The 27916-nt window shown below is 40.7% G+C and overlaps 1 protein-coding gene across 2 annotated transcripts; it reads right to left on the reverse strand.

Annotated features, from left to right (window-relative positions):
* Nucleotides 1-182: 182 nt before the first annotated feature.
* Nucleotides 183-27916, reverse strand: ddhd1a (DDHD domain containing 1a). 2 transcript variants are annotated; one of them, XM_034219583.1, is made up of 14 exons: nt 26654-27916; nt 24648-24824; nt 19703-19804; nt 16607-16735; nt 14746-14893; nt 11691-11800; nt 10997-11103; nt 10643-10905; nt 7768-7843; nt 6256-6405; nt 4833-4897; nt 4558-4730; nt 3497-3694; nt 183-3413 (listed from the first exon to the last, which is right to left on the reverse strand). In XM_034219583.1, the coding sequence occupies exons 1-14, from the start codon at nt 27408-27410 to the stop codon at nt 3226-3228; spliced, it is 2643 nt and encodes an 880-aa protein (XP_034075474.1). In that variant the 5' UTR covers nt 27411-27916; the 3' UTR covers nt 183-3225. The 2 variants fall into 2 exon arrangements, with proteins under 2 accessions (XP_034075474.1, XP_034076262.1); XM_034220371.1 differs by lacking the exon at nt 19703-19804.

The raw sequence follows: 27916 nt of genomic DNA on the forward strand, positions 1-27916 counted from the left end.
TTGTTACTCACACCATGGGTCGCCTTGGAAAGAATCTGATCTGAGTTTCAGGCCAACAAACAGCTCTATTGTCCGTCTGGAAATGAGCGACCATCTTCCTCTGGTGATTCTGACTTCCTCCTCCTACGCAAAATGTTTTCTGTGCTATCATCTGTGGGATATAACAGATTGAGAAGAAGAAGTCTTTGTATCCAAAAAAGGAATGCTTTAATAAAAGGAAATAAATACAGTGCTTTGGATGGCAGTTAGAATCCATTACAGGCATGGGTTATTGCACAGCTCTAAGGAAAGACAAAAACACTTTCAGGACATCCGTTAAAAGTTAGAGTGACAGTGGTACCCGACACACATTTAAAACATTTCAGTCAGATTACCTACAAGAAATTCCAATGTGTTGTTTTCTCTTTCACTCCCACTGACTGTTTACATATGGTGCAGGCCCTTTCTTCTTTATCTCTGAACATTTTAAAGACAACACATCTGTGAACACTCTTCCTTTTTGTACTTAATAATGGCTTCAAACAGGTGTCAACAGCAGTGTTGAATCGACAAAACATTTCCCTGATGCTTGGTGCCTTTAACAAGAAAATCAAAATGCTGTGAACATTCAAAATGCTGCATTAAATGCTCATATTGTCAAAGTACCTCAAAAATAGCTTTTTCCTAATGCTTGGATGCTTTTTCAAGTAGTGTGAACAAAGTTAAAAATCTGTGCTTGATTCAGAAATTGCTAGAATGTGCAAAGTTCACAAACATCTTTGAAACACTGACAGGAACATTGTCGTCATTTTTACAATGGCCAGTCCACAATCTGACCTACAGATACAGAGGCAACAATAGAAATGACTTTTTTTGTTACCTGTCTAAGGTCTCCAAGGTGATCGAAGCCTATTGTCAGAGTAACATGTTAACATCGCTTTCTGCAACCACTGCTGCAATGTCACACATGCTGAGGAAAAAATAAACATCAACGACAGGCTGTTTTTCTACATAATTTCTGTGCAATTCATTAAATATAGAAACACTTTCAACACTTTCGCTCTCCCTTATTTGTCTCTACTTCTCTGTTACTGAACTGGTCACGAGAGGCAGCCTGGTTTCAGTCAGTAGGCCTTTGCATAAATAACAGACATTAAAAACCAACAAATAAAATGCCATTCAATGGTGGACCAGTCAGCCCTTGATTGTGTGGAACAGTAAATCAGCAGCTTGTACCATAGCAAATTAAACATTTGAGAGACAATAATCAAGTCTGTCACATACCACTAATTCCAATCTGAGTGTTATTCCATTTCTTCATCCATTGAAAATGTCTTATAAATGATTTAATTACAAGACCATTAACAATCACGAGTTGTTTTCTACTTATTAAAGAATGCAATGTAGTTTCTTAGATGTGTGTTGGCACTGTCTTTTTCCAGCATCCAATAACATGACACCATGCAAAGGAAGTATGTTTTTGAACTTTGGCATGATCATTATTGGGCGTGTTTTTCAAAGGACCACATTCGACAGATCCAACATTAATGGGGACATTTTTTTCAAAGCTGCTCTGACAAACCTAAGGCAAGAGTAACGATAAGTAGAAAAAGTCGTTTTTAGAAAACCAAAAGTTTCCAGTCGTCCACATTTTATATTTTCTTGAATTACATTTTTTATCGTCAGTTAGTGAATGACAAACATTTTTAGGCTAAATAAATCCTTCTTTCACACAAATAAAAGGACAAACTGACAAATCCATTGATGAAGAGTAATGTGTAGATTGGTCAAGAAAAAGGCAAAATTAACTTTTGTTTGCAATTCATCACAAAAGCCTTGAGCTAAAATATAAGTTATTTTTAATCTAGGCCAGTTTTCATTGAGTATGCCTTACAGTTCCTAACGCCAAGCGGCTAACACACTAGACACGTAATGTTATTTGGCCATACGTTTGAATTCTATTTTGATGAGAGCCTGAAAATGACTAGGAAAAATATTTATTTTTTACGAAAAAATACATCTAGTGCCACTGGATTTAAATATAAAGATATACCTCTGACTTTTCTCTTCATAACTTATTCATAAAGACGCATTGGTTTGAATGGCTGTGAGAGTTTTTGGACTTTTGTATTGAGATATTTTGAAAAATAAACTCAGGTTAAGAAAATAATGATACATTGTTTAAGAGCATGGATACTCATGCCATGAAACAAGCCTCAATTGGTTGTAAACCTCCATATGGGATCTACTGATGTCCTGCACGAAGTTCAGCTGTATCTGTTGTGTTAAGTAACATTTTGTCCCTAGTACTCCAACTGTTGCAGAAAACAAAACATACAAGATAATTATTATTTGTGTGATTTTATAAAAAGTGGCGCTTTGTTTCTGTTTTTTTGGTGCATCTATTTCAAAAGTCAACATTTTTTTAAAAGAAGCAAAACATAAAAAAGATATCAGATAAAGGAACATTTCAATATATAATTATTGTTATGTCTTTCTTAATATTTTCAAAACATTCTTAAAGGGATAGTGTCCTAAGGTTAAGTTAGGAAAAATTCAACAATATTGTTCTACACGAGTAGTATTATTTGGCTAATTTTGAAAGGCATTTCGTTTTTGAGATGAAGAAAGCTAAAGGTTTATTTCAAAGATAAACTAAACATTTTTTTAAAATTATATTTGTCTTGGTGTAAAAAAAAAAAAAAAGGTAAAAAGGGACAGACGGAGAACACAAAGGGACCGGGTCAGGCAAGTCTGTGACAAGGCTGGAGAATGAGTGCGGGACAGAGGCGGGACTTAAGCTTTGATTGACAGGAAACATATGGACACTTTATCAACAGACTGCAGCTGTTTAAGGTTAAAGATGTGAGAAAAGAAAGAACTCTCTTCCTCTTAGTAAAACAATCTCCTTAGACTCTTATTCCATGTTTAATGTAACTCGTGGTCATACTGGCAAAGGGTGCACCTCCTTAGGGGTTCCTAGTCCAACATGGTCACCCTTAGGGTGCGCAAATGTGTACAAACTACGCAAAACGAGACAAAAATGCACATCGTGGAGTAGAGTCTGTTCGTCAGCAATGACTCCAATGTGTTACAGAGCTGGATCAGACGGAGATAGAGGAACAATTAGTGTATCGAGCAGTTTGTGTGCATGAAAAATAAAAGAATGAGGTTTATTTGTATGCCTTGTTGAGAAGGTGACACACCCCCTGCAGAGTTATAAGACACCGATAATGTGTGCGTGTGTCAGTCTGGCTCCAGATTATCTTCCGCTGGGTCAGGGGGGGCTATCTTCTGCTTGTATATGAAGGTCAGCATGAAGAGTGCTATGTCATGTGAGCACCAGTAACCTGTGTGTGAGGTCACCGCTGACCAATAGCGACTCTCCACCAGGCCCTCCCGGAGCTCAAAGTCGATGCGCCGCTCCAGCTCCACTGAAATACACAAACAGAGACTTTAGGATGGATTTGAACCTTCCCAACCCAGACACAAATGTTATGTGTGTTTGTGAACTAACATGATGTGTCAGTAATGGGGGAGGTGGGCCGGATCAAGGTGGAGAGGCCGTATGCTGAATGGCTTTCTGTTCTCTTCTGCTCCTCTTCCTCAGTGTTCGCCCCCCCCTCCAGTCCCAGAGACACCGAGGGCTGGCTGTTGGAGCGGGAGAAACGTGAGAAGAGGATTCCTCCGATGCCCTTCCCTATGCTCGCCGCACCTATGTTATGTATGGAAGAAAGAGAGAAACAAAAAGAGAGATGCATGTTGGAATGTGGTTTAGATCGAGACGAAAATAATAGTAGTGAGGCCTTACTTCCTTATCATTTTAATTCAATTTATTTTGAAGTATAGAGGAATCCTTAATTATTGTCTATTAAGACATTCTCAATCTCCCCACAGGATGGCACTGTTGATGTAGTCATTGAGCCTTTCACATTACACAAGTAGTCAACCTCAAATGTTGTATTTTTGCTCAACTTTTCTCTGGATTTAAATGTGTTGTCAGAACTCAAATTATTTATTAATTCCAGTTGTAGAAAAATGGTTTGTTCTTTATTCTCCACCCAGACTGTTTGCTCCTAGTTGTCTCTCCTCAGACATTTAAGTAGTAGAATATGGTTTTATTGTAGTCTTATTCAACCATTTTACATCTCTTCTGGCTTAGTATGGCATTCATCATCTAGATAACAAACTTAATTATATTAAGAGCTGATTTCCTTTACATAAGGTTGTTTTAAAATAATACTTCACCCACCAAAATTACTATTTGCGTATTATTTATTTACGTTTTTGGGAAGTAGTGAGCACACCAGCCTTGGGTTATATTGCACAGGTTGTGTGAAAGTTTGTAAACAGATGTTTTTATATAGTTTTGCTATTTTTAAAACGTGGCTTATATTTACTTCAATACATCAAGACCTTTCTGTTTTTTGATTGTTTGTTCAAAGTGGAGGAATGTGGTTTCAAGAATTCAAGGTAATGCAGGATGAGTACCTGATATACAAATGCTCCTTTTAGGATTTCATTGAAGTGATCAGAACTCATTTTAGAGCAGAATTTGAAGCGAGGGTAGTGTCTTACCCAGTATGCTGGCCTTGCCCAGGTTGGTGATGGACTCTCCGTAGTGTCTGCGGGCGAGAACAGGTGAGGTGCTCGGGCTGGGGAGGCTCTCAGTGTCAGACGCCGGGTCTTTCACTGGATTCAAGTAGGTTGGCCTGATCCCATCATAGTGTGTGGGACTAATGGCACTGCACCTAAAAAAGAAAATACAAAAACTCAGAAGATACGTACTGGAAACATCTTGTGTTAGACAAGGAATAACAGAGTGATATAAGATACATGACTAAAGCTCTTACCAGTGTATCTGAACAGGTGAAACGTTGCTGAAATGTTTTAGGATGAGAGGCTCCAGTCTGTAGGCCTGAACAGAGAAACACAACTTCAGTTAGCTTGAAGTACAGAGAAACGCCGTAACTATTTCAAGTTGTAAAATGTTGGTTTTAGTGTTGCGAGTAGAGTAAAACAGACCTTGAAAACCAATCAAAAAAACACAGCAAATATTAGTTATGAGTCACAAAAAAGTAATAACAAGGACATACTGTAATTTGACTTTTTAATATTGCCACAGGGACCTTATGGGCAAAACACCGTTCTACAACGTGCATCCTGGCTATTAAGTGCTGTCCTAGTCTTACTTTTTTATCATCTAAATTAAGGATTCATCACCCAGTCTTCACAGTCCTGAGCGTTGTCTTTCAGCCTTTCTCTACAACTAATGCTGTTGATGTATTGTGATTTTAAGGGTGTCTGTTACGGCTGCTGTTTTCCTGGTGCTATTAATTCTGTTGTGCGTGTGTGTGTTCCATGTAAATGAGCTGTGCGGTTGCCCTCCCGTCATTGGCTGCCATCTCCTGGTCCGCCCCTGAAGATTGCGATTGGAGCACGCCGGGCCACGCACTCCTGCTGGAGATGAATACAAAGCCTGGGGGACAATCATCACTCTGGAGGCTCTGCTGTGTGAGCAGAGGCCTCTCACTTGTTGCTCTCGTTTGTGTGCAAATGTGTAACCAGTGGTTAACTTGTGTGGTCCGTGTGGAACAGTGTTATTGTGAGTAGTTGTGTCTCGATTAGGTTAGTATTGTTTGGTTAGTTTGTGATTGTTGTACTTTGCCTCAGCTGTATTTTTTTTACAGCTTCCTTTATTTAGTTGTACCACTTTTTAAAGTGAGGTTTTGTTTCGTTCTCTATATTAGTATTTCTTTCTTCTGTATGCCATTAGACTCCTTTTTTAGAGTCCTCCTTTTGTTCGGTTATTTGTCAACCTGTGCCCTTTTGGCCACTTTGTTTGTTTCAGGCTGCCTGCCTGCCATTTTGTTTCACCCTGTTATAATAAAACCATTTATAATTATTACCAATTACATACTGGTGTGTGTTGCATTCCTCTTCCCCTAGTTGGGACGTAACAGTGTCCATTATCATCTGGCCGGGGACAACAGCTGGAAATGAGCAATGTTGGCTAAAGCTGCCCCATTTACTGTTTTGTGTGACAGTTGATCAAAGGGGACTGTCCACAACACTATAAACAAATAAATTAAACTAATACTTAATCACGCCATAAATGTGTGTGGGTGGAGTCAAAAATAATGAAGAAAAGGAAATATTGACTCCATATATATATATACACTCATATACAGACGCTCTCTCTCTTAATCAGGGTTTGTTGAGAGAGAGAGAGAGAGCGAGTGTGTGTATTAGGTTGGGGAATCCATGGAAACTGACCACAGGGTCTGTGGGATGGAAGACGTTGAAGAGCCGGCTGCAGATGGAGGTGGGCAGGATGTGGTCCTGGTGGCAGCTGGTCCCAGGGCGGATCCCCCTCAGAGCCAAGAACACCGCCAGAGGAGAGCCCATGCAGAAGAAGTTCTCCACCTGAGAGACAAAAGGTGCAGAGATGATATCAATGTAATGAAGGTATGTATATGTGTACATCAGAGTTCCCGTTAGCCGGTAATTACCGGACTACGACCGCTAAAATATGCTGAAGACCGGCAAATCTAAATCTCTCCGGTCAAAGTGTCCGTTCAAAATAATTTCCGCTTAGCGCAATACCACATCAGTTGCGCAACTTGCGCCATTTATGTGACAGACAAAAGAGTAGGCTATGTGACAGACAAGAATAGTCAATTCTAATGTCTAACACTTAATGTGGAGAAAGAGATGTCCTGTATGGGTTGATTGTGCGTTGATCTGTTGGTAATGCCTCGGGGTTCCGGTGGGCATGTAAACAAATGCATAATGCTGCGCTATACTTTGCGGCCTAACCCGGTTGCATAGCGACGCTTATTGTTTAGGTGTCTTTTAATAAGCAGGTAGTCATATCATTAGCTAGAACTAGCTGGATCTGATCGATATGGACATAAACGCGAGTGAAGTCTAATCTGACGGGAGAGAGAGATCAGCTGCTGCTGCGAGTCGACACGCAGCTCTGCATGATCACATGCAGCAGTGAGCGGAACAAAACACACTTCAGGTTAGAATAGCACACATAGCTATTTTAATTACCTCTCAAACTACCTAAACTAGTTATAGATATGTTTAGTTTTACTGTCGGGTCACTCATTACTGATCCGCGAGCTGCATGATACTGGCGAGCTGTCAGGAGAGGGAGAGAGCGCTCCGTTTATTATTCCCGTGTTATTGTAAGTTACTGTACACTTTTGAATAATGTAGTTAATCTACTATAATTAGTTTGTTTAATATCGAATCATATCAATTTGTTTTAAAGCTCAATAAATAACAAAGAAGACCTTTGACCGGCACTTTTCTCATTTTGTCCGGAAGATTTAAACTTTAACGGACATGTTGACCGGCGAAAAAATATTCTAACGGGAAATCTGGTGTACATATATATAGAATTCTGTTTATCTGTGTGAGTATTTAATTACAGAATTATCTTTTATTTACTTTACCGTGCAACAGGATGACTAACAGGAGGGCTACTTCTGTATGAGCTATGCTTTCTGCCCTCCCGCTTCTATTAATTTTGTTTGTGTTTTAGATGTATAAACTGTCTAAAGTGTTGAAATCGTAGAATAAATAATACATTTTAAAAAGGAAGTCTCTGGTATTTACACAAATAGCAATTGTTCAATGCTGCTGATATAATGATTTTAGGTTTGTCTTAAATGACATGCATTCAAAAGGTTTTACAAATAATAACATTAGTTGTATTATTAGTCTGTAATAGCAATCATGTTTTTAAAGCGTACAAATAATAAATGAATATTTTACATTAAATTTGAGAGAAGGACGGGCTGGGGGTTTTGATGCCTCCAGTGTGAGGAGTTGATTCTCCAGCTCTTGTAACCTGTTGGAAACAGAAAAGTGACACATTGTCATAAACCAGAACATAAACAAGACATGTTTCTGTCGCTGTAGCTTGAAATCACTCTCAATACACTCCTTAGATCCATTTGTGCATTATTATCACCTCGAGCTACCCTGGCACACACATACCGATTCTCCCAAAAAGCAATCTCAGTAGCACTGAGATCGACAACATTATATCCCAGAGGCTTCTCGTTTCACTGAGGTAATGGTGCGCACTCTAACTGACATTGCACACACAGGGCGATGGTGGTGCAGAGCAGATATATTAAAAGCCTCTTCCCTTCCATTTGATCATGAGTTGTCACAATACCCTGCTGCTGCACGAACAACAACAAGAAACAACAACATGCCACTGAAAAAGGAGATTTGATGAGCAGCACACTAAAAAGACAAATGCTAGATTGGATATTGAATTTGGAGTAAAGAATTGTTTGAAAGAGATGAATAGTTTGTGTTGTAATAATTAGGGAGCTGAAGATAAATTAGAAATAATTTTCAGAATAAAGTCCAAGCTACACCTCCAAGTTGTTAATTGTTTGGGATTCTGCTGCTAAGCATTTAATACTTCCCTAAAGGATTATGAAAACATGTACTGAATATCTCAATCCTTCCTACTTGTCTGACCACTTTCTCCCAAAATAACTCCTTACAGCTTTGAGAAAACATTTTAAAGGCAATCTTAAACTGACGATTTAATCAATAGTTGATTATCTTTGCTGTTTTATATAATCATTTCTCATAAGCTTTACCTATAATTGTATAATGTACAATGACTTTCTACTAGCAGTGTTTCCCAACGGTGGCTAACAGGTGCAAACGCCGTACCACGGCCAAAAAATCTTCTATTCTGAGAATTGCGCCGCACTTTCAAAAACGATGCAAATAAGAAGACGCATAAATGGGCCAAAACATGTAAAAATCTTCGCCAACTTGAACACACATGAGCAGCATTTAGTACATTTACACAGAAGGATGACATGTGATACTGTGGAGTGTGGACCATGGCATTCTATGCCAGAAGTTATCTCATATAGGCCTGTCTGACCAAGCTGTTGGTTGGTTTGCAAACTATCTTTCAAATCGCAAGCAATGTGTACAATTCAGCGGTCTCTCCTCAAGCTTTCTTAACGTGCCCAGAGGCGTTCCTCAAGGTTCGGTTGGGACCGACCCTTTTTACTATTTATATAAATGATGTGGGTCAAAGTGTTGAAGCCTATGTACATCTATATGCAGATGATACTGTTGTGCTAGCACTGTTGCCCTTGCATTTGAACGTCTGCTTTTGACACTTTTCGGTCACATCTGTTCCACCTTAGGTTGGTGTTAAATTCAGATAAGACAAAAGCCATGTTGTTTTCCAATAAGAAAAAGTTACCAACTGTTCTTCCCTGCATCATGTCTGCACAGCATAACCCCATTGAAGCTATTAACACCTATAGATACTTAGGCATCACTATAGATGAAAATCTCTGCTTCAAACCACACATTGACAATCTCTGAAGGAAATTGAAATTAAAACTGGGATTCATTTTTAGAAATAAGACCTGCTTCTCCACAAGTGCGAGGAAACGGCTTGTAGCTGCCACATTTTTGCCGCTCTTGGACTACGGGGATGTTGTGTACATGAACGCCTCAGCTCACTCCCTTCATCTGCTGGACGCCGTCTACCATGGGGCTCTGAGGTTCATAACCAACTGTAAACCCCTCGCACGCTGTACTCTTTAACTGGACATCATTATCAATGCGCAGATCACTGCACTGGTACAAACTCATCTATACCGCTATGCTTGGACTGCTGCCCCTCTACATGTCCACTTACATATCACACAAACAGTACAGCTATAGACTACGATCTCAAAATTACATCACTCTGTCCGTCCCCTCAGTACGCCCGGTGCTTGGGAAAAAAGCCATATCATACTCTGCCCCCTCGACCTGGAACACACTTCAGCAGGAACTTAAGCTGAGCACTTTGATACCCATCACGGATTTTAAATTAATTTAAAAAAAGCTGGAGAAATCATCTGTGGGTGTTTGCACCTGCTATATCTGACTACTGTATATGGATTTCAATGACTACTTTTTTACGTGTTGTATTTTAGTGTTGCCTCTAAAGATTTTACACCTGTATAAATAAAGGCTAAATTAAAAATTAAAAAATGTAACCATTGATGGTCCAAATGTCCAGTGCCAAATGTGAATGTGTACTTTGTGTAAGAGTATATATATAAAACCTGTAATATCCTCTAAGGCAGCGGTTCCCAACCTTTTTCAACTCATTCAATAAAAAAAATGTTCACGCCCCACATTCAACCATAAACAATATGGAGGCTAAATAAAGTTCTGATTGGTCCATTTAGAACATGTGACACGTTGTTAATCCAGTAGAACAGACCGCTGTCAAGGACTGTAATGACCGTTGCTAAGGAGGATCAAGACAGAGAAAGGAAGAGGTTCAAAATAAAAAAGAAATCTTAATAATGAAATGTTTCCACACATATCAGAATATTATGCAAATTATTTGGCGGCCCACTTGCAATGAGTTCGGGCCGCGGCCCACAGGTTGGGAACCGCTGCTCTAAGTCTTTAAACACATACTCAGCTTTCCGAAACATACTTACTTTACGCAAGTATGGCGTCTCTTATAATCATACATCATAATCTTTAAATGAAATCACCAGTGTGTCTGTGTTTCTACTGTGTTATATTCTATTGTTCTTGGTGTTAAGGTAACAGATCCACGACCCATGCAATTATCTACATTATCAAGCTGTACCTGTTCCTGGTGAGCCGTAGCTGCTCTACAACATGCTTCTCCTCGCAGGAGATCCAGCGCAGGTCCAGCTCCTCCTCCACGCCGTGATGCTCCTGCTGACAGAAGCGCACAGGATCCCACCCCGTCATGATGTCGTAGGTGATGACGCAGCCGAGGGAGTGCGACACAATGGACACTTTGCCCCCCCGCTCCTCAAACTCAGGGTTCCGGGAGCAGAAAAGAGTGTACAGTCTGTTTAGCTCCTGTGTTAGGCCCTTTGTAATCTGGAGAAACATGGAGGGGAGAAGTTTTGAGTAGAAACACTAGGTCAAAGAGACTTGTGATTTACGGTTTCTGGATGTGTGCGACTCTCACCTCATCCCGGTAAAGGGGGCTGTTGTAGTACATGATGTCCATGGCACTGCTGTTGAGAAGGTCTCTCAGTCCTCTCACTTTGTCTGGTGTGATCGAGTCTACCGTATCTACAGAAAATAACCATTATATTGGCTTTAATGCAACACAATGGAGCCTGAATTCATGCACTCTAATGCAATCGTATACATCAGCTCATACATTAATTCTGCCTTCAGAAAGATAATGTTTTCGGTCAGAGGGGTATTTAGTCAACTATAGTTTATGTTTGTTATCGAGGTTTTAGCTTGTGTTTTACTGGACTATATTAAATCAATTAAGTGACTACTGAGTGTATCTGGAGAACACAATACAATTAAAAAAAAACGTTTTATTTATTCAGGTAAGTGCTCATGTTATCTGATCTCAGCACCCTCCTTCATACACATTAAGTAAATGATGCAACATACAGCCTGCATTTGCACAGGGACAATGGTTATAGCAGTAATGGTGAATGCGTCCTGCTGTCAAAACACTTAAGGGATGAGTACAGCTTTGCTTCATAACCCTTTCTCATTAGGATACAACAAATGTACCAGTAAAATACATCAAGAGTTAACAAAAACACAGTTAAACTGCTCACACTACCAGCATACATCTACCAGAATACACAAACGTATGCATACAGGCATGCACAGTCTCAAAAACACACACAAACCTCCATCCAGTGCAAGTTTAGAGCGCCACTCGACAGGCAAGAACTCCACATGCTCGTCATTTTGGTCTGAAAAGTGCTTCTCCTCCATCTTCCTCACCCCCTCCCTCAGCCTGAATAGAGACATTACAACAAAGAGCATAGGACACATGAGGACATCGCACACTGAGATCTGTATTCCTTAAGAGTGCATTTGGGATTGTGTGGAGTGTTATGCCAAAACCTTCAAATACAAAAAGCAGAAGATTGCTTGAAAATAGTGATGATCAGATTGTCACGGTAGCAGCAATGTATATCTGGCCATGCGACAGACTGAAGATGGAGTCTGTGTTTGCACTTGTTCTCGACTTTAATGAATGTCGGCAAGCGAAGAATGAGGCTCATTTTGCTTCTCCCTGATGCAGCACACAAACAATGGCTGCAATGCTCCTAGTCCTAAATGGGGCAACATTAGCTCACAGGAAACTCTAAATACACAGAGATGGAGAAACAGGGTGAGGTAAGTTGTTTGCATGGGTTAATGGAGGCTATTACGTGACTGCTCTGTGAATGGAGCACCTAATGCAGGTTTTGACAGGACTGTCTGCAGGGGATCTTAAAAGCACAGCACTGCATTACCGAGCTGCACCCACAATGAAGCCCTAGCTTTTAGATTGGACTGTGAGATTTGACAGTCCTTTTAATCTAAAATAGATTTGAAAAAGAATACAGTTTTAGAACATAATAATACCCTAAATTCACTGCTGCCGATGACACTCAGAGAGGCACAGAGATGAAATTAATTTAGGTTGAAAAATAAAAAAGAACTGGCTAGACGTGTCGGGTTGATCTTTCCTCTTGGCTGAGGAAAGTGTGTATGCTGTAATCCACAGGGAGCTGGGAATGAAGCTTAGAGTGCTCTGCAGCTTGATTTGGTCTACTTACCTGCCCTAAGCTGCAGCCAGAGGCCCAGCGTAACTTAGCGGCACAGAGACAAATATTGCTCTAGTCCAGTGATTCTCAAATGGGGGTACGCGGACCCCTGGGGGTACTGCAGGGGGTACGTGAGATTTAAAAAAAAAAAAAAAAAGGTTAATTAAAAAAATAATCTTAGTAAAATAAGTTAAATAGAAAACACAATTGTATATAAAACATTCCTAGAACCACCAAGGGGGTCCTCATATAAACATGTCAAATGTGTGTATTGTATTTTATAGTTTTTCAAAATAACATATTACTTAAATTGAAAAACTCCTTGGAAAAATCTGTTTTATAAAAGTGTTATGTTGTTTTTTTCCCATGCATAAAATGAAAATATCTTTAGTTTGTTGTAATGCATACCACGAAGGAGTTAATACATCACACACTGAGGGAACATCACTATATTGTAATTATTCATAGCTTTTTCGATCAAAAATGTTCGGGATCGGTCAGGGGGTACTTGGCTGAGAAAATGTTTCAAAGGGGGTACATTACTGAAACAAGTTTGAGAAGCACTGCTCTAGTCAACACATTCTGTACTACTGCCTGTAATGCTCATAGTTTAGGGACAGAGATGTGTCCTTGTACAGTTAATCACACAAAGACACAGGGTTGTAGCTAGCTTAAGTGAGCTTTTCAAAACTGATCAAGAGCCTATACGCTACTGAGCTGCAGAAGACACTTAAAAAGGAAAAACACAGCTATCATTTCCTCCATCAGGTCTCCTGAGGCTGAAGTCATTATTGTAACTTCCACACAGTGGCCTCTACGCAAATATCTACTGTCTACAGAACAGGCCATGCTAATCATTTTGGTTCAAAGTGCAAAGGTTGTAGGATATCCATATTTTCCCAGAACACCAATAACATGGAAAGAAATGGAATATATGATGCCCTAAGCATGAACATTATTTTAATATCATTTAGTCCCCGGATTATACAAACAATTTGTTTAGATTTTTGCACAAAATTAAGATGTGAACAAACATTATGTTTCCCATCAAATATTTCTCTATTGTTGTGTTGGCTGCTTCTGTATCTTGCTGCAGAGCCTCATGACATGCATTGTCTAAAATCTTTCCCTGCTCCTTTGTATTTTCTCCAGTTCCGATGCATTGTGCTTTCTTGGCCACAGTTCCAAAGGCACTCTTGGAATACTAGGTACAAAGTTTGAGAACAGCAGAAAAAGACAAAGGGGGTGAAACAGATGAGAAGAGTGGGGGGACCAATAACACAAGCTGCTGCTGCTGCAGTGTTATCAAAAGGAAATGCTTGAAATAACTCCCACTAAGGGTGGCCATGGATTAACAAAGCAGACAACGGTTCCAAGGAGGGGGTCATTGCCCCTGTTATATTAAGCCTGGACCCCCCTCTGGCCGCCTAACTATAGCACATATTTTTGGTAATTTTTTTAACCAACATTTATCAGCAGAGTGAAGAAATTGTTATTATTGATGTGCAGTGATAAATGTAAACATGTACGTTAACACTGAATCAATGTTCTCGTTTTATTGGGATATGTAAATTGTTAAGACTTTTGGAGAACCTATGGTGGTGGCGGTGGTATGCAACAGTTATAATATAATATATATATCATAATATATTCTGTAAGCCACAAATTGCATGTAACCCTAGTATGGCCTCTCCAATATAATTGAGTCTAGTTGCAATAGTTATACCACTTTTATTCAAATGCTTAAACAACAGCTCTTAACATCTGATGAGCAGTGCACACATTTTTCTGTTGTGCAATCTATACACAAATGTTGAAAATGTAACTATGGTGGTAGTCAAAAAAAGTGATCTGATATCACATGAACCTGCCAGACAGGTTCTTCATCAGTTAATAATTCATCACGCACAGAGATGCAAAGTTTAAAGAAAGAAGAAGTGAGATGTGTTAATCGATGACAGTAAGAGAAGTTTAAGGGATAGACAAAGAAGACAAAGGGAACAGCAATACAAACATCAACCTAGACCACATTTTATAACTGGATTTGATTTGTGTGCAAATACATTTGGCTACAGTTTGAGAATCTGACATTAATCAACATGTGCATAAGAAAAAACGTAATAGAATTATGTTTGTAATCACTCACATCCCAGTGTTTTTAATAATGCGTCCCTGGTCCATCTTCTGTCCAATCCCATGAACCACAAAGACAATGTGTGTAGTCTGGGGGGGTCTGTCCTCAGGTGACGCCTCCTCAACCCAACCCCGATGCAGTCGTGTGCCGCTGCTGGAGGCTGGAGGAGGACAGAGACGGACTATTATTGATTGCTTTTGATTTTAGTACACTTGGGAAAAGCAAAACATTTCGACAGTATTTTCTGTTCTGTATAGAGTGGTGCAGTGACAAGTCCTAAAACCCGGAAGTGAGTTAGCATTTTACCACTACCGGTTCCCTCGTCTCAGAGTCAATGGGATTTCTCCATAGGATTTGGGAAAATAGCTGGAAATAAGGTCTGTGGTTGTCACACATTTAAGACACGGATCACGTTTTGTTCTACGACATTAAATCCATCAGCAGTGGAGATGGTGATTTTTTGAAGTTTACATGTCTGAAAAACGATGGTTGTTAACAAGTGGCTGAATAGGACTACAGAAGTTGTCAAGGACGCTGTACGTCATTACGCCGAACACGTAAACACTCCCGCTAAGTTTGTTTGCCCCTGTTCTGCTTGAAAGCAAGTACCTGCCTCCTGCAAACTGTTAAAACAAACACTTCAACTTGTACCATTTTGAATCAGTATTTTTGAATATGGATCTTAAGTTGGCGTGACGTCGAAGTCGTGCGACTTATTTTTATAAAAGTAGGGCAGACGTGTGGATATTATCCGGCTGAACAAAACGTGCATTTATCAAACAGGTTCGTTTTCCACAGACCTTATTTCGAGCTATTTTCCAAAATCCTATGGAGAAATCCCATTGCTTTGTTGTCGAGGGAACCCATGCGCAGTTTACTTCCGGGTAAATACGTCATCCCTGCACCACTATTGCTAAACACAAACATTCCCACGCAACTGTGTACAGAGGCTATAAATATCATAGTGATGGTAATTAAGTAACGTGCTTCCTGAGCCCAGAGAGGCCAGTAGGTGAGACACAAAAGTCTGCTGTGACAGTGGCCCAAGACTCTGTGCCAGCGTGTGTAAAGCCTGTAGAGTGTGTGTTCTCAGTTAAATCCTATAGTGTACTCCAGTCATGTGCGGTGCGGCAAAGCCAATGGAATTTCCTGCTATCTAGATAGCACTAAGGAGATTTGTCATTACTGAGCATTTGTGTGTCAGAGGAGATTGACATGACCAGAGCCAACTCCTGCTTTCATTATCTGCCATCAGGAGATGAAATGCACCGTAGAGCTGAGAGAACTGTAGATCAGATTACATTCGTGCAACCAGATCAAACAGCGGACATAGGGTCAAACAGCAGTTGCCCTCTTTTCAGTGACACTTGGGCCATTTGATCAAACCGAGCCCCTGGGATTAGCAGATGGACACTGCGAGATTTTCTGGGCTAATCCAGTTAAGAGACTGAACTGTACCCAGCCATGTATTAACAGCGGTTGAATAATAGAAAATGGCAGCAGTGTGAATGCAGCTATGAGTGTATACTAAGTATTTGATTTGGAACACAGCCTTTGTCAAAATTATAGAAAGACAAATACACAGTTTATATTTCCAAATGTGTGGCAGGAATTTGGTCCAATATTTTTTTCTTTAATACTCCGTCATTTTGTATTATATAATGTACTATTTCAGGTTGCATCATCTATATTTTGTAGGTCATATGTGTAAATATTGCTATGATCTACTTACATCTAATATATAGTGGCTAGCTTCGGTAGGTAATGGTTCATTAACAGGGGGGTTCAAATCAATTCAGTAAAAATATAAGTATGGACAGATCGTTTCTATACATTATTATATGGAAATATAAAGAGTGTGTACAATACAGACCTTTTGAGAAGCCCAGTTTCTGGGTGACGGTGCGTGCAATTTTGGAAGTAGTGGCATCGCTGTAGAGGTAAACCTCATCCACGCTGTGCCAATCCACATGTGTCCGACTCAGCTGCAGGCTGTGGATGGCTGTAGGGGGGGGCAGTGAGAGACGAGTGAGTAAATGAATGGACAGAGAGAAACATATTGGTTTATGGTGTGGTAAATTGGGCAAAGCGGATAGGCAAAAATCAGGGCAGAAGGGTGCAGGAAAAAAGGTTCACTGACACAAAGGATTGTGATTACAGATTTCAAGGGACAGAGATCGAAGACATTGTAAGAACTTCCCCCAAGTTGCGATTTTCTTAAATGCAGTTACAAAAAGCAGAAGTCTAGGATTGATCTAATTACACAGCTCAATCAAATGCAGGAAAGAAAAACACATCAAACTACCACACACCATGATTGCATACTCCAGCTCTTGCTTGACTGTCCTGCTTTAGCGTCATCAGACTGAAGATATTATATGATATATTTTTGATGAAATATCGAATTTAATTTCAGTTGATTTTAATTCCTCTCTGTGTTGATGCTTCAAACTGTAATGCAGTGACAAGTGCAAGTAAGAGCAGAGGTATGGCTAGGGAGGAGACACCATTTGCTAGAGAAGCTCAGAGCGATAAATTAAATTGGTTGACTTGAGTTATTTATGTCTCTAGTATGTCCTTTAAATGTCCTGAGCAGTCAAGTTCATCTGGATGAAATTGGTGGAAGAGTTTGGCGTAAGTCCAGTGCATAGTCATGGCTCTTTGTACAGAAGTCAATCTGAGGATTGAAACCATTAAGGAAGTGGTAAAGTACTAACACACTTTTAACAGTATAGTCCCACAAGTTATAATGATATGAAGTTTCAAGAAGCACACTGAAAACTAACTGGATGTATTTTACCATTCAAGTAAGAAAATGACCAAAAGAATGACTTGGCCATGTTTCAGATCTGAGTAGCCTTTCCATAGTGTTTTCTTTCTCAATCATTCCATATTTATTCATAATTCCTTGCCCAGGAATGATTAAATATGATCATGTGACAAGCAACAAGATACACTGTATATTAAACAGAGCCTATGTGTTTGTGAGTCTCATGATGGAGTAAAGCTAGGCCTCAGTAGCCTGGAAGGCTAATTTCTTCATTGGACAAGTATGACTGGTGGGTAATGCAAGGCCAAACAGTTATTGCACCTTTGTCGTTTACTCTGAGGGCAAACAGTGTTAAAAGGAATGGCTGCCTCTAAGGGAGAAGGACAAGAAAGGACTAAAAAAGGAGTTTACCACAAGCAACAGAAGTGTTGGAGTAAAGGGCGCTATGACATGTATAATAACAAAAAGATAGGTAATTGCTTTTCCTAGCCAGATACAACTATAAAACTCATGTCCTAAGGAACCAGAGGCGAGAAATACAGTTTCCTCTGTCACACGTTTCCATTTATCTTTGCAAATTGTCAAATAAAACTACTCAACAGCAAAGCAAACATAGGCTTAACCTGCACCCCCACACAGAAGATAGCTAAACCACTCTATGACAGCAGCAGTATAGAGAACGTTTCACCATTTGGCTTGGCTTCATCCCAAACAATTTAGAGTGGCTTTCTTCCCTTATTTACCTCATGGACTCATAAGCTAGGTCAACATAGAAAAAGGACGGGGCAGTTGTCATGAGACCTACACACGGTTAGGGTGGGTCAAGCCACTCCAGACTGTTAAGCAGTATTGGCAGCTGAGTCCACTGTAAAACAGGAGGTATTAGTCTATATCATATAAATTACTGTATAGTAACCTTATCCAGCTAAGTGACTTTATCAATTCAAAACATTTACTTTGGGGTTGTACAACGTTACATCCTGTTTTACAAGGAAAGGTTATGTATTGCGAAAGGAATGGAAAGGCAGGGGATCAAAGTGTTCAGAGAAACTGGCGGTCAACCAAGAAAGGTTAAAAGGGTTCATTGAGGGAGTTCTCCAACGCTGCTGAGGGGAGTTACTGAGGGACACAGGATGGGGGGAGGTTCAAACGGAAGAATTGAGGGCCAGAGAATGTGAGGAACTGGGTAAAGTGTTGAGATAAAAGAGACACAGGGACATTTTGTTAGGGAGAGTTTGTGAAATCTGCAGGAAGCACACTGTTCGGAAATGCTTCTCAAACTAATCACTTGTAAAATATACCATGATGCTTTCTTCTAGTTACTTTCACCCAATGAGGTTTTATTACCTCTTGTATAGACCATTTATTGTTAAAGAATATGTATTTAATGTTAGTAAAACATTTACTTACTGCAGTGCTTTAATAACCTCTCATCCTAGGAGGCGTTATGTTGTCAAATCGCAGGTCAATGGTCACTTAGAATTACTACAAAATGAGGAGTCAGACCCCCAAACCCCTGTGAAGCATTTTTTTGAAGGTCAATACACCCAGAACTAGGACAGTGATGGACCTCTAAGAGGGTCTATAGTAAAGAGCCACAATGGCACTGTTCAGCTCATCACTTGTGTTTGGCTCTCAGAGAGCTTTGTCCATCGCTCTCAGAGCGAGAGCTGGTGGTTCATTAATGACAGTTTCACTGCCAGAAGGGATGAGAGTAGGAAAGTGATGAGAGAATGGGGAGAGGGGCTGGAGAGATAAAAAAGGGTAAAGAAGGGTGGCTTTTTGAGGACCAGATCATTTATTTAACATCCACTGGTTTAAGGGGACTTGCCCTAGCAGTTGAGTGAACCATGCTGCCTACTTACTATCAAAGCAATGAGCTGAGGGACAGATACAAAAGGTTCCTCAAAAAGCAGCAACAGCGCTACCAAACGTTGGGTCACAGCACAAAGGGAGAAGTTCTAGCAACTAGGCCCAGTTAAGGCTGCAATGGAGAACTATGAGAGCAGCCAAAGTCCATTTTAAAACAACCATTTATAACTGAGCCTAGGTCTAGTTCTAACAATTTGATTAAACAGGTCTGAACCACAACATCAATGAGAAACTAGGTCCTAGGATTGACTAGGATAGAGGAAACAAGCTAGCAGATCTAACACAGCAGAAGTAAAAAAACAAAAATAACTTGGCATGTTACAGTACCTTGGCAGCGTTTGCGCTTGTGACATGTAGTTTTAGCACTCGTCTGATATCCACTCCATTTGAACAGAAAAGGGAGGTAGAAAGGGGGCAGGTGGGAGAGAACTAACAACCAAAAGAGAGTGAATAATGGCCGTTACCCTGGTGTCAGTCACAGGCTACAGCTGTCATCACTCTTTAACAGGCCAATCTATCAAGGAGCACTGCTATCAGGTTAGCACCTTAAGGCCCTGGACATTCAGCCTTAGTAATAGTGGTAGCAGCGCTGTTTGACATACTGGCCAAGATGACTGAGGTAGTATCTGTTTTACACTCAATACAGACTACCTGCTGCCTTCACTGTCATCGACATGTCATTAAGGTTACAAATCATTTTGTGTAGTGTATGACACAGCTACTTGACTAAAAAAGGCAGTTTAATGGAAAACGTTTTTAACATAATATGTGGAGTTCCTTATGTAAACAAAACAACTATAATTATTGTATATTAACTGCACAATGACCACAAATTAGATAACATTTCAAGACCTTTTTTGCAAAGTAGGGAAACACAAAAAATAAACACAAATCATTAAATGTTCCAGACAGCACCTGAGGCCTGTACTACGAAGCCGGATTTTCGCTTAGCCGGCTAACTTCAGGGAAAACTCTGGGTTTCCGGTCCCACGACGCTGGTTCACTTCTTAGCGGGCTAGATCTCCATGGCAACTTATGCTGAACGGCTAGCCTGGTCCGGAGCACGTTCGGTTCCAGGATAAGAGATCAACTCAGTGAAAGCACCGCCTGCTGACCAATCAGAGCTCAGTGTGCGGAGTTTAAAGCTATCAAGTCATATTACAGGAGAAAGGAAATACAGAAAAGCTGCCGTCGCAGGAAAGACGGCCGGCAAAAATCAACTAACTGTGTGAATGTGAAAATGTATAGAATATCACCTCCCATCTTCAGAGCAATCTGACTATTATAAGCGTTCAGAAAGCTTACTTAAATATCTGCCACAACATAAGTAACCGGATCAGAGTAACGTACAGTCCGCGGCACAGTGAGTGCAGACGTCGATGTGTGTGTTCCATTATCATTCATATCACATCATAATGTATCATATATTTCCTTATCTGAGTCAGCTGAGCCGTATCTGGCTGTGCAACACTCACAGTGTCTCATACTGTATGCAGAAGTATTATTTTAAGCAACACATTAAGTTGACGAAACACTCGAGACAAATGTAATTAAAGTCAGATCCACTCGTGTTTTAGACGGGGCAGTGATATCATAAACCTGTTAATGTACGCATTCAAACACTTTTTCTTTTACCAGCTGTATTCACCTTGCAGGTGCAGCTCTGTGGCTTTGATCCTGGATAAAGTGTTTAAGTCATGGATGTTTAAAGTTTAACGTCTTCATATTTGTCTAATTATAGTTGACTTTTCATTCAGGAAGTATGACGCTGCGCTGTCAGTACGCTTGTCCATGTTTGTGATTGGTCGAATGCTCCAAATACCACCCCTTTCATGTGAACGCGCACCTAAATAGACAGGCTAAAGCTGGCTTGCGTTAACGAGTTGATAACCAGCGTTGTAGGACAGTTTAGCGAGAGCGCGTTTGTTTTGGATTAGGTAAGCCGGGTAACTCAAACATATCCAGGATAGGTTGAACCGGCTTCGTAGTACAGGCCTCTGGAAGTACTGAGTTTTCCACTTAGGACAACAAATAGTATGTTAATATTGAATATGTTGCATTTTTAAGGAATTGATGTTGAATTCATACTGACAACATACATACAAATAGATCTGTAAGAGTGGATGGTACTGCTGCTCTGTGTTCATTCATCCCTGAATGGCTTGTAATCAGATTTCGTGATCTGACATTTAAAAAAGAGCTTCTCTGCATTTGTTAATCAAATCAGCATGTCTACGAAAGTCACATCTGACTAAATCGATCCTCCCGTGATAACACAGACATTAGACTTGCACATGTCAGCAGTGTCTCCCTTTACAGAGGTGAAAGGCTGAGGAGGAGGAGAGACCTGCTGAGTGCACAGGAAGCTAGTTTGCTGTAAAAGCGATCAGTGAAGTCCATGTGGGCATTACAGCACTGATGGATCCATCAATCAGGAATATCTACTATATGTGGAATCCTCATATGGATGCAATAAGAACATTTGAATTCTGTGGTAGTTTGCAGTGTTTGTCCTTTAGATTTATACCACACTATATTTCTTTTGAGTAAAAGGCACTGTAGATGAACTCCTTTTCATTAAAAGGAAAAAGAACAGTTGCCAACTGATGATTTCAAACATATTTAAACACAAATGAAGACCAAATCTAACCCGACTTCCAATAATAAGTAAATAGATAAAACATTTTATAATGCCCAGGTGCTTGTTATTACATGAGCAAGTTCCAAATATGTTAAGCATGTGTCCGTCAGCTATCTTGTGGCGTGTGCTACAGTAGCTGATATGTGGTGTACACAATGGACGTGTGGGCTGTTCTTTCCTTAAACATAGCAGAAGCGTTATGCTCAGCCCTTTGACGTCGGAGAGGCCCGACAGACTGGGACACACCCTGTAGTTTCCACAATAGATAACTCTTCCTCTACACCCATATAGCTTCAAGCTAATGGATGGGATCCTGTTCTAATTCAATATTTTCTTTATCGTCATTCGGTTTATATTCAGTTCTCTGGCAAAAACAAATAACATTTAGCTAAATAAGGTTTGTAAAATAACATTGAAAAGATGGTTATCAAAGTTAGCCAATGGAAATCGAACATTAAAAGAATCCATCAACTGTAATACCCTTGTTGCCATTTTCAGTCAACTGTCTGCTTCTCTCTGCACTCAAACAGCGCTGTCTCTGATTCTGTCTCCGATTCTGTCTCTGATTCTGTCTCTGATTCTGTCTCTGATTCTGTCTCTGATTCTGTCTCTGATTCTGTCTTCCTCCTTTTCCTTTAAGCAGGGGAAAAGTACATTTATATAATGTGGGGTCAGGACATTCAAGCACTGTTTGTACCTAGCAGTAGCCCTGCCCACATTATGATGTTATGCCAGCATCGCACGCTGGTATGTCTACCATATCTCTTCTGCTTTACTAACCTTTAGTCTCAGCTAGCTACTCAGACACAAAGAGACCAAAGAAGGGAAGAGAGAGTGGAGACAGGGAGGCGCGAGATAGCCGGGGGAATGTATGTGCTGCAGTTATGTCCGCTCTCTGGCTTTATGGTCCATGTATCAATTGCACTGCAGTTCAAGGTAGCCCGCTTACGACTCCAAGTGCTTGAGATTATTAGTTTCTAGATGGAAGACTCTACTGTAAAGGCTCCCTGTAATAAAGACCCAAACAGGTGAATTAACTGGATCTATCACTCACTTTGCTTTCACACTCAGCTAAATATAGGAGTGGGAAACAACCTGCCAACAAAGGCAGCAGGGGGGTTTCAAACAGATGCTCACTGTGAAATGATATAACATGTAGGAAAACAGCCAGCATTGAGTTTAACAACATTAATTCTATAACGGTGTGTAGTTATTTTTACACTATATTAAAAGGTGATTATAGTTGTACTGCCTCGTTCACCCTTGCAGTAGATCACCCACTAGATAAGCTAAGGTCATATGATCTGCGTGTTGTGCAATGACGAGTGTGCCCTTCCTTTATATTTCACACACCTGGCTTGCAGATAATCTGATATGCCGGTTTCCTCGTACAGATCTGTTTGTACGAATAGTTGTGGACCAGGAGTGACCTTCTAGTTCTGATTAAAAAACGTCTGTGATTCAGCTCAGGATTGTGCCAGTTGCTACGAGCACATGACACGAAGAGTGACTGTGCAACACGGCGGGCGACCTATTGAAGTCACTTTCTTCTGCTCGGTTGATATTTTTATTTATAGCCCTTAATTTATTCTGAGTAGGGGAGAGTGACAATATCTCGACAGGCCAGCTCCAGTGCAGTGCAGTGGGTAAGAAACAAAAAAGCCAAGAATACATTACTGAGGTTTTGCATGATTAATTGCAATTTCACAGAGTCATTATGCAGTTGTTATTCAAATGTAAGCAAGGTTACAGGAAATAAGGGGTCATTTGATGATTAACTGCTATTAATTAGTTGAGGGTAAAGGATTAGCATTAATGTCCCAGATTACATTTGTGATGTCTCTCACACAGTTTTAATGCTGCACATTTAACATGTTCACTCTCGCTTTAATAGTGGCTGCAGTTTTTCTCTGTCTGCTTCTCTCTATTTATCGGCCACATTCACACACCCCCGCATTAATCACCAGTGAGGGTCCTTTAGATCTGGCTGCCGTAAGGAGACTGCTGAATCAATGAACCTCTTTCTTATTGCCTCTCGCAGCTAAAGCACTCCTCAGTCAGGGAGGAGAGACGTGCCAGAAAGTTTGAGCTGCACATGATTTGCATTGGGAGTGTGACATGACTAGACCTACACTCCCTTCATTGGAAGCACCTGCTCCATTCAGTTCTCCTGACTATGAGACAATGCTACAGCAGGCCTGTCACATCACTCACTATGTATGACTCAATGCTTTTATGCTGGTTTTATTGGTAAAAAGGATGACTTTTTCTTAAGATAGCATTACATTAATTCACTGTCCTCAACTAAACTCTACATAGGTTTTTGTACGAGATACTGCCTGCCTGCCTGGAATACAAAATACTGCAGGGTTGGTGAAGAGTAGCAGAGTAATGGTGAGTGAGCAATAATGTGTTTGACCTTATGTTGCTACTCCCAAACCACATGCTGACTCTCTACAGCATTCTCTCTAAAATCTAGCTCTATTTCATTCAGACTTTCATTACCAGAAAGGATGATTCAGTGCAACAAAAAATAAGCTTTTTAGATGTAGGGGCCTCTCCCACATATTCCTTAAATCATACAACATTATCATTATTCTTCTACTACTATACACCCTCCCGTTCGCTCACCATCTTTGCTGTCGACGGTCCTGACCACCAAATCCGTCTCGAAGGTGTCCTGCATTTGTTGCCCGCGGAAATGGTTCAGGTGCTCGTGTTCCATGAGATCACTTTCCTCTTCCTCCAACGGTAACCAGGTGCCATCAATAAACCACTGACCTCTCATGACTGGAATATGATCTTGCTCTGTAGGACAGTAAAGATAGCGTGGATTTAGAGACAAAAGAAAGGGATGGGAGCCAGCATATCTGTAAACAAATCTTTTGGAACATTTAAATGTACATCATTTAACATTTTAATTTGCTTTTTATGGCGCCGTGTGTGAATGACACCTCTTGCTAGGGCTGCTCAATTAAATCGTATTTTAATCGCTTGCAACAATTACGAAAACAACGTAATCAAAATAAAACGATTATTTTTTTATTGGTTTTTCAGTTGAGTTATACTGAAAGTTCAGGGTAATCAACTGTTAAAAACATACTGTTCACATTTTTTGTCTCCAATAAATGGATGTTTTCAAAGTCAATGAATAATCGCAATTACAATTATTGACCCAAATAATCGAGATTATGATTTTTGCCATAATCGAGCAGCCCTACTGCCAAAGGTTTCGCACTATAAATCACAGGTACTAATCTAAAGGTGATTGTGTCTACAAAGGCAGGGAGGAGGACAACTGCAATAGAGTAAGCAGAACTGTAAACAACACTGCTTTAAAAATACCTAACCATAGTCTCTTTTAAGTAACTGTGTGCATGACAGTGGGTGTTTTGGATGACGTAAACTGATTTCCATTTCACTCAACAAGTCTGGCGAAATCCAGGAGGGCCAAGTCTCAGTGGCTTGTGCAGCGAGGCCAGTTTTGATTACAGTCTAGTGACATTATTAACGGATCCTCTGGTGGTGAATAAGACTGTAAACAAAGTTCTGAATGTAGGCTTCTTCGCAATAGAAAGGAGCATATCTGTACAGAGATAGACTGCTAATGTGGACACATTTAAAAACAAGTGAGCATACTCAAATGTACTGACTAAAAAAATACATACTGAGGCTCACAGTAGAGAGCCTTTATCAGTATACATGTCCACTTATATGTTAAGGTGGTTTATGTCTGGTTACATAAGATAAGACTTCACGCCTCACATAACTTGAGGCTTCCATTTAAGTGACCTTGATGGAACATAAACTATTGCAAAAGTCTTAATTATTTTCTGGAGGTTTTATTTATTGGATTACATTAGATCATCTTCCCCTTTTCTCAACGTCTGATTACATGACCTGTGGTCTCTTAACCTAACTCATAAGCTTTTGATCACTTCTTAAATAATCCCCTCTTACTTCCATCTCACATGTAGTGCACGGGGTGCTTTAATGTTAACATGACACTGTGTTTGCAGTGGTGTATGGCCAGGACAAGCTGAAAACGCACAGCGAGAATCTGAGATAAGTACAAAAGGACTTGCATCCACAGCGTGAACATTGAGCAAAAATAACTGATTCTCTAAAAGTCACTTGGAGTAAACCTTTAAAAAGAACCAGCTACCCATGAACCCTATCATTGGGGTCAGTTTTGCAGAGGCTTTACAGTAACCGCCTACATTTGTTCCCTGCCTTTTCCTGGAAATATCCATGCATAGACTGACTTCCTTCCTGAGTTGCTCAAATGTCCCAACAGGGCTTAGTAATTACTGAGCACAGTGAAAAGAGAACGGCACAACAATGCAGGACTCGGTAACTAAAATGAATGGATGATCAAATGCTAGTTTGTGTCTTTTAAAAGGAGCAGCAATGGATGCTGCAATGTGTCTCTGATAAGCACCAGACTTATGAGTGGATGTGAGTCGTTAATCTTCAAGTTGTCAGCCATAGGTATAGGAACACAACATGAATTAGTGCCTATAGAGATGCAATCAGTGATGCGTTTGAAACCTGCCACCAGAAAATACTACATAGTGGGACTGATGCAAAAATATGATTTTACAGTTTTATCAGGGATGATTTGTTTTGATACTCACGCTTCCAATAAACTGGAGTGCATTCCCTCTCCTTAACATCCACCTCATAGAGACCTCCCCGGACACAGACGTTGAATTCATTGCTGACAGGGTCCCTCTCTTCAGAGGACACGGTGGATGTGTCCAGGGACACCCGGCCTAAGTGCACACTGCTGGTCCTCGTCTCCCCCGGTACAGCACCGTTCAGTCCCCTGCTCTCCACACCGTTATTCCCGCACTCTTCCTCCCCACCGCTGCCCTGGGAGCATGCAGCAACGGGGTTCAGTTCACAGTACTTCCGATACCTTAACTCAATGTTAAGCGAGTCATGCCCGACAAAGGGCTTCCACGTTTTCTTGTCCTCCTTGTAAAACCAGCGCACCTCCTCGGGACCGAGCTCCGTGACCACCTCATTGAAGCGGTGTCTGGAGCTGTTGGACCGCGACCTCTTCCTCCTCTCGAACAACGGACCCACGTTGCTCCCATCGTTGTCGCTGTAGTCCAGAGAGCTGGTGTCGAGGAAGGCTGTCGGGGAGCTCAGGTCCAACAACAACCGGTCCTGGGAGCCGTGGTGCCTGGCGTGCAGGAGCGGCAGGTGTCCGTCCAGTCCCGACTGCACTGAAGACATCCCCGCCTGCATCGTGTCGCCCATGGGACTCATCGCATGACAGTACGAAAACACATCGCTCCCCAAATCCCACTCCTTGTTGTTGCCCGGCAAGCCCTTACCGTCGGAGCTAAAAGCGGATGTTTTGGTTGTAATGTTAAAACTGCTCATAACTAACTGAGCAACCAAACTACCCCCCAGTCTGCCACTTCACACCAACGAAGCTCTCACTTTTACTTGCCAACAGCTATCGCAATATGTCATACTGGACAGTGTTACAATTACATTTCTAAACAAAACCAAAGACCTCCAGACAAGCTCTCGATGCATTTCCCTGAATGCCCCGAAGCTTTAGCCTGCTAAATTAGCAAGCTAAGCTAATGAAGCCGGTTTTAGAACTCCGATGCTAGCTTATTAGCATGCCTGCAACGTTGCAACCGGAAAACCTGTTCACTCTTTTTCTCCTCCTCGTAACTAAAATAATCCCCTATGAAACCACTTTCCTGTCAACGGGTCGTTTTCGTCCAACTTGATAGGCGGAATAGTGCAGTCACCGTACTTTGAGTGTGTTCCCGTCTCTGTGGTATTTCTGATTCATTCGTTGTCCAAACAAACCTTGCATAGAGACAGACCTGTAGTATGCGTGCGTATAGCTTGACAGCTGACGCATAGATCAC

This window comes from Gymnodraco acuticeps, unplaced genomic scaffold, assembly GCF_902827175.1.
Source record: "Gymnodraco acuticeps unplaced genomic scaffold, fGymAcu1.1, whole genome shotgun sequence".
Classification (NCBI taxonomy): domain Eukaryota; kingdom Metazoa; phylum Chordata; class Actinopteri; order Perciformes; family Bathydraconidae; genus Gymnodraco; species Gymnodraco acuticeps.

Bases quoted from the DNA above. Each gene is read 5' to 3' on its own strand.
- ddhd1a (XM_034219583.1), bottom strand. From the start codon at position 27,410: ATGAGCAGTTTTAACATTACAACCAAAACATCCGCTTTTAGCTCCGAC. The intron at 16,736-19,702 runs GTACTGTAACAT...CCCCCCCTACAG, and splicing joins CAAGCGCAAACGCTGCCAAG to CCATCCACAGCCTGCAGCTG. The intron at 14,894-16,606 runs GTCTGTATTGTA...GTCCTCCTCCAG, and splicing joins GAAACTGGGCTTCTCAAAAG to CCTCCAGCAGCGGCACACGA.